At 54.5% G+C, this 7,604-nt stretch overlaps 1 protein-coding gene across 1 annotated transcript in view; it reads left to right on the forward strand.

Annotated features, from left to right (window-relative positions):
* LOC104547399 (cell adhesion molecule 1-like) overlaps positions 1–7,604 on the forward strand; it is a 38,789-nt gene that overhangs the window by 5,522 nt on the left and 25,663 nt on the right. The window contains 2 exon segments of the mRNA XM_010193061.1: positions 1,105–1,252; positions 1,324–1,334. Coding sequence (XP_010191363.1) covers positions 1,105–1,252; positions 1,324–1,334 — 159 coding nt within the window.

Here is a 7,604-nt window from a genome sequence, read left to right on the forward strand (position 1 = left end):
TTCATTTCTGCGGTGGTTTGTGGAGCCTTCTGCCCCGTTTTGGGTACGGGGAACATCGTTGCGCTTGCGCTGTGAAGGTTTGCAGCTCACCTTCACGTCAGCTCTCGTGTTTGTGAAGTGTTTTCCTGCGTTTGGTTGAATATTCACACGAGCTGGGCTTCTGCAGTGTTTCCACGCTGACAGCACTGGCTGTGATCGCCTGTGGGGCACTGCTGGTTCAGGGCTGTGTGGATGGGAGTGGGGCTGACACCACCCCCGTCCCCATCCACAGACACCACCCCCGTCCCCATGCACAGGCACGGAAGGGCTCTCGCTGCCTCACATCCCCCTTCAGGGCAGCCCCAAATCCTCTGAGCACAGCGCCTGCAAGCAGGACACACGAAGGGGGATGCAGCCGTGCTTGAGTTCTGTCGTGCTGGCATCAACCCCCAGCTTCCCCTTCTCTCAGAGCTGCAGAGATGAGGAGCAGCCTCTTGCAGAGCAGCTCTCCCTGCTGACTCCTTGGATATTTGTTTTTAAACAGAAGCGGAGGAACGGCCGTGCTTGGCTGCGGGTTGTGGTATCTTGGATCAGAGAGCCTCTCAGTATCACGGGGTGTCGCTTTCTGCGGCTCTCCTCCGTTTCACTTCCATTTATTATACACAAGTGTTTTGTGTTTGAAACCTCTGCTGCAGAAGTTTCTCTTAACCTTTTGGCTGCGAATTCTTAAATGAAAAGCTGAGATAAGAGTCTGTGGAAGCGGGTTGAGGTGTGGTGTTGGCCAGAGTGTTACAGAAAAGCCCTTTTTCTCCTGTCTTGTCCTGTCCCCCCGTTCCCATGCATTGCAAGTCCTGAGTCCTTGGTGCGGCCACCGCTGCCATCGTCATCCTCAGCAGAGCCCCGTCACGTTGATCTGTCATCACTTGTTGGGCTGAGTGCTGATTCAGGGGTGTGAGGATCTGGGGAGGGTGCTGGGGAATTAATCCCTGGGTAACATAGCCTGGGTTTTAATGGGCAGCAGCCCCACAGAGCAGTGGTTACCCCTGCCCCGGGGATGGTGCCCGAAGGGGACGCGCGGCCCGGGCTGGTCCCTGCCGTCACCACCGTCCCGTGCTGTCCCCGCAGGGAGGTCGGAGGTGGAGCAGTGGTCGGACATGTTCACGGTGACCAGCAGGCTGCTGCTGAAGGTGGGCCGCGAGGACGACGGCGTCCCGGTCGTCTGCCTGGTGGACCACCCGGCCGTCAGGGACCGGCCGAAGCCGCGCACCTGGAAGTGATGTGTGAGTACACGGCTTTCTATTTCCAATGCATAGGAAACTGCTCGGGAGCTGCTCACTGCCCCAGGAAGCCACAGTGTGGCTGGGGCTCTGTCCTGTTGCCGAAAAGCGGAGATCAGAATGCTGTGTGCCGCTCCACGGGGTGAGCCACGGTTTTGCCCGGCCCTCTGCCGTGCCATAAATACACACTTCTCTGCTCTGAAGGAATGACTTTCTGTTCGTGGAGTTTGTATCATCAAAGGTTCCTGCCTGGGCTCTATAATTGTCAGAGCAGATGCAATCTGAGTATTTTCCTCCTAGCAGCCTGCTTAGCTCTTTGAAAAGTGCTGCTGCGCTCCCACTTCAAAGCGACCGGGCACCGTCAGCAGTCACCGGCGGCAGCAGAGCAGCGCGGGAGAGCCCGGTGTTGTGCCTTGTGGCTGCGCCGCGCCGACCGCTGCTCCAAATCCCAGCAGCAGGAGTTCTGCGGCATCTGCACTAACACCCGGATTAAGGCCAACCTCTTCCTGTAATGCTCCTGCCGTGCTCAGTGTTAACGATGCATTGCGCCTCCTTTGGGACTGCTCTGCTGCGTGACGGGGACAGGGTTTGGGAGCAGGCCCTGAAAACGTCTCCGGTCCCAAATGCGGCCGTGCCCGCCTTCAGCTGGGGGTGACGACGGAGCTGCCGTGTACCCACATCCCTGCCCAGAAATCGCCCCCCAGGCCCAAAATCAGAGCCCTCACGGCAAGGCTGGGGCGTCCCACACCAGGGGGGTGCTGGGAGGATGCAGAAAGGGGAAGAGCAAGTTTGGTATTAATTTATTTCATCTGGTTCATTATGTAGTTTCATTATGAACATCTTGGTTACAATTCTCCTATCTCTGAAACTAGCGGGAAGTCGTGTTCCCGTAATGAGGAAAACAGAAATGATCAGATACCACCTAAATTGGCAGATACGAGATTTCTTGCGACTGTGCTAATGCGTAATTCATTTATGCAAACTTAATGTCCATTAACATTTCTTGTAGAGCTCCATTAGCTTTAATAATACATTGGCACCTTTGTGAGGCTTGATCAAATACTTCACGGGCAAAAAGAAGAAACGCCGCCTCCCCCGCCATGCGGAGGTGCCGAAATCGGGCAGGGCTCCTTCCTTTTTGGAAAGGGCAGCGGCTTCGCTTCAGGCTTCCTTGCAGAAATGGCTCCGAAATCCGGATCGCTTGGGGGGCCGCTGTTTCTGCAATAAATTAGTGTCTATTCCGTTCCTCCTCAAGTCGATCTCTTCCTGACTGCTCTGCTTTGCAGCTGTTTTGGGTCCCCCGTGTGTTGTTTTGCAGATGTTTGGATGTCCACAGGCTGCACACCATCACTACCTGACACACGGGGGCTGCTGTACCCCCACTGCATGGGGTCCTGTCCTCAGCATCGCATCCCCTGGGGCTGCTCCTGCTCAGAGCCCCCCTGGGAGGGGATGGGGGTGAGCAAGAGAAGGGCTTCTGGGCTGCATGGGGTTTGCGCTTGGGTCTGAATGAAACCCTGCACCCATTAGAAGTGATTTTGTTTGCATATGTTTAAATATCTGTATGTATTTACAAAGACCCACGTTAGTCCAGCAAGGAGGGCACCAGCAGCAGAGCGTGGAGCTCACCCAGGTCCCTGCTCGTGGCTCCCCCCATAAATGCTCCCCATTCCCACCACAGGAACAGCGAATCCGCCCCGTGGCAGCATCAGCAGGGCACAGGGAGGTGTTTTTCTCCGCAAACGTTGTGTTTCTCTGCACTTAACGTGTCCAACCCGAGCATGAAATGTGCTGGGAAAGGACGGGGGGATGATGGATGGCGCCTTCTCGGAGAACGAGGTACTTTTTGTCTGGCTAAAATCCAGAGATCTCTCTGTAGATGCACCTCAGGAGTCAGCTGGGTTTTTTAAAGGGAAACACAAAGCAGAGAACGGCATCGTTTGTGAAGAGGGGGGATATTTGGAATCACTGGGGTGTGGATGGCAAAGAGGAGGGAAGGCGCTGCTTCCCCCCGAGTTCGTTCGCTCCCCCTCAAAATATAGGGGAGCTTTTTCTCTTTGCAGGGTGATTTCCTTTGGTAAATGAGGACCTTCAGTGTCGCTGGCAGCCTGCAGCGCTGGTGCTTATTTGGAGGCGTTACCCAAACGTGTATTTATTGCAGTGTTCTCCTCTGCCGAGAAGGGAAAGGGAGATGCAGAAGCTGAAGCCTGCAGTGACCCCCTTGGATCTGCTCTAAAACCATTCCTTTGGGTGTCTTTTCCGTGGTGGAGCTCAGGGAGCTGCAGATTTTGGGTGCTGAGGTTTCCCCCATGGCTTGGTGGGGCTCCCCCCAGCGCTTCTGGGGGGGACAGGGTGCGAGCGCGGGGTCTGCCGTGACTGGGATCCACAGCGAGGGGTGCGGGAGCGGGGAGGGCGATGTTAGGAAGGAAATGAGGCAACAAAACGCATTAAAATCTCATTACGGGGTTGAGTGGAACCAGATCTTCCCAGAGATGTTTCGGCTCAGCCTTTGCGGGGCTTTTCCTGACCTCGATTCGTGAGGCTGGCACTGCAAGTGGCCAGGTCCTGGTTGGGCATTTCCCCCAGTCGGGGTATTTTTGCCTTCCTGAAGTGATAGTTAATTGCACATTGGGTTTTATGATGCCTACACGAGCACTTTTAACGTAGGCCCCGATGGAAGCGGTTCCAGCCTCTGCTGTGGCGCTGGGGCAATGTTTTGCACCCAATTATGCTAAAAAGCAGCCACATCTATAGAATACGTGTGCTGTCGCATCTCCAGCGCGCCTTACGTTTCTGTCGAGCGCAAATATTAATTGCATAGTATGCAGTGAAGTGATTAACACCAGTGTAATTTATCATCTGGAGATTTCTGAAAGGGAATAAATGAGTTGTTTTGTGCAGCGAGGTGTTGACCTCTCGAGAAACTTTGATTTAAAGCAGCTTTTTTTCCCCTTTTAGTAAATATGAAAAGCGCCACAATCAGCCAAGTGTTCAGTTATTTGATTTTCTGGGGCATTAGCCACTCTCGTTGGTGACATTTCCCAGTTGGGTGCTCGTTTGCGAGCTCGTTAATAAGGTTTTCTCGTTGCTGGGAGCGGGGAGCAGCCGTGTGGCCTGGGCTCTGCCCTTCGCAAGCGTTCGGCAGCGACACGCGCTTCAATATTTCATGGAGCCTCTGCCCATGTGTTTGTCTGCCTGTGCCTCAGTTTTCCTCCAATCCCTCGAGTGGAGGGCAGGTTTTGCCGCCCCGTGCGCGGGTCAGAAGCTCTCCCAGACAAGCTGTGGCCCGTTGATGTTCTCATTTAGGACACGAGGTGTATTTATTGAACAAGTTGCTGGATTTTGGCCGGACATCGGCAGCGCAGGCTCTTGTCCTTGCAGGAGGTGAGGAGGAAATCGGGGCTTGCTGGGTCCGGGTGTCTCTGGCACAGACGTGGTTCCCTGATAACCAAACCTGCTGGATTTTGGATTTGGGCACAGGTTTGGTGTCTGAAGGGGACAGAGGCCGCATGGCAGGCGCTGCATTGCTCACACCGCGATGGCTGGAGCACCGTGATGGGCACGGCCCCAGAGGATGCGCACATCGAGCTTCCTATGCAGGTTTCCCATGGCAGCTTCCAGCAGCTCCTGTGCGCAGCGGGATCACTGGATTCCACCTCCAAGGTGAATTTACTGCTCTTAACGAAGCACTTAACGTGGCTCGGGGTGCAGAGCAGCCCAGGGTCCCCAGGCTGTGGCCGTACCCCGATGCACATTGACAGGGTGAGCTCGCCTTCATCTGCAGCCATGGGACGGCCCGAGGGAAGGAAATGGCTCAGAAATAAGGGGCTTAGGCTTCTGCAAGGCACCGGACTGGGTATAACGTGGTATCTTGGCTGATTAATGAGATCTAAGCATTATCGATGGAGCATGTGTTTAAATGGATTAAGAAATCGGTAGCTGGCGGAGCTCAAAGGGCGGTCATTAGGGAGCAGCCAGCAAGCCGTGGTGTGTCCAGAGGTCTGGGTGCTTGGCCCGGTGCTGCTCAGCGCTCCCGTGAATCATCTCCCTGTACTCGGCACTGGTGAGGCCGCACCTCGAGTGCTGTGTTCAGTTCTGGGCCCCTCACTCTAAGAAGGATGTTGAGATTCTGGAGCGTGTTCAGAGAAGAGCCACAAGGATGGTGAGGGGTCTGCAGAGCAAGCCTTATGAGGAGCAGCTGAGGGAACTGGGGTTGTTTAGCCTGGAGAAGAGAAGGCTGAGGGGAGACCTCATCACCACCTACAACTGCCTCAAGGGAGGTTGTGGAGAGGTGGGTGCTGGGCTCTTCTCCCAGGTGATGGGGATAGAACAAGGGGAAACGGCACCAAGCTGTGCCAAGGGAGGTTCAGGTTAGAGATAAGGAGGAAGTTCTTTACTGAGAGGGTCGTCAGAAGCTGGAACAGGCTGCCCAGGGAGGTGGTGGAGTCACCATCCCTGGATGTGTTTAAAGAGTGGGTAGACGAGGTACTTAGGGATATGGTTTAGGGGGTAGACAGGAGCGGTTGGACATGATGATCTCAGAGGTCTTTTCCAACCGAGCGATCCCGTGATTCTGTGATCTCTGGCTCTGGAAAAGGCGCTGCCGTTAACGTTTGCTGATGGTGAACAGGCAGCAATTGGGAACAACCTGGGCGTTTCGGTGACTTCAAAACCCGGAGCGGTCCTGGGGAGAGCCTGGGGAGTCCCCCAGCGTCCCCATTGACGGAGGAGTCACAGCGCAGGCCGTTGGGCGGGAAGGGGGAGCGGTGTTTTCGGCGCGGGGTCGGGTGGCCGTGGGGTGCTGTACCCTGAAGGCAGCGGTTCCCGCGCTCGCGGTTGTGAAGGGAATCTCATCAGGCGCAGAATGGGCTTGTAATAAGTTTTCCAAATTGGTTGCTGCTGCAGCACGACCTTTAGACTACTGGTATTTAACCTTGTGTATCACTCTTAGCTTTTGAATGAGTTTAGCTTAATAAAGGCGCCTTATTAAATTACCAGGCTGGGTTTTTAAGCTGCTAGAAGTAGGCAAACTAGGAAATAGCTCGGGGTTGTTGGATCTAATTGGCTGCCGGTGGAGTGGATGCACCGGTGCAAATGCCCTAATGCAGCCGTGTGGTGTTTCCTTCCACGCCGAGGATTTCGGGCTGCGAGGATGCGCCGGGTGGTAAGAGCTGCTCGAGACGCCCTGGATCTCCATCTGAGGTGGTCACAGCTGCAGGTTGTACAGAGCAGGACCTGGCCGTGTTAATGAAGTGGTTAATGAGTGGCAAGTGATTAGTCCAGGCCTTGTCACAGCTTTCCTGGTGCAGACTGGTGAATGCCATGGTCCTGTGCAGGTGCCCTCATTGCTTCCTGTGCGGCTCCTGCTCCACAGAGCAAGGCTCCAGCACATTGCTCTTGATTTCCATTAGGAATTGTAGCTGGAAAACAGCTCATCACAAATACAGGAGCTCCCGTGGCGGCTCAGGGCGAGGAGCAGCAGCCGAGGTCTGGCAGTCCCTGGAAACGGGGCTGGAAAGGGCCCCTGCCCCAGCACGGGGGGCAGCAGCGTCCGTGTTTCGGGCTCCTCGGTCCCGTGCAAAGCAAACGAGCAGATGGCTGGGGTGGGAGTTGTGAACGGCGCCGCCTGTGCTTTACTCGCTGTGTAGCTCTGTGTAGCTCACACTCGCTGTGTGAACGCTCAGGGCCCAGCCCAGGGCAGCGTCTCCGTGCTGGGTTTGGCTTTCCTGTGCCCCGGCCCTCGTGGGTCCCCCCCCAGGGCCGCAGCATCGGGAGCGGGGATTAGTTCCTAAAATGTTTGTGCTGGAGTCATCTCAGGAGAGGATTTACTCGTGTAGCTTATTCCATTACTGGAAATTATGAGAGTTTAAATTGGTTAAATCCTGACACGGGGTTTTTTTCTAATCTCTATTATTCCATAGGAAGCATGTTAATGAGTTAAACACAGTTAACAAAATGCCGCCAGCCAATATTTTTGGTAGCAGTTACTCTCAAAGGAAACAAACATTTAAATGCTTTCAACCTTTATGCATACTGATTCTTTTGCCTTCCTTTGTTCCTTACAGCTGAGTAAATTCCTGAAAAATATATATGGCTTAATGGTGTTTGTAGCACCGAATTGATTTCTTGCACCGATCACGTTTTAGCTACAGCTTAGACTGCGTTTTCGCTCGCGTTTCAGTTGCAGGAGGTAATGAATTTTTTAATTGTGGACTCCGGGTTTGCGGTTTGGCACCTTCTCCCCCTGCAGGGCCTTACCGAGGCGTTTTCCGCTGGCTCCCTCACAGTAAATGTTCCAATCCGCCGTGTTTGCTGTAGGGTTGAGAGGAGCTTGGTCTGAGGGAGTAA

Source organism: Mesitornis unicolor, unplaced genomic scaffold, assembly GCF_000695765.1.
Source record: "Mesitornis unicolor isolate BGI_N332 unplaced genomic scaffold, ASM69576v1 scaffold1531, whole genome shotgun sequence".
Classification (NCBI taxonomy): Eukaryota; Metazoa; Chordata; class Aves; order Mesitornithiformes; family Mesitornithidae; genus Mesitornis; species Mesitornis unicolor.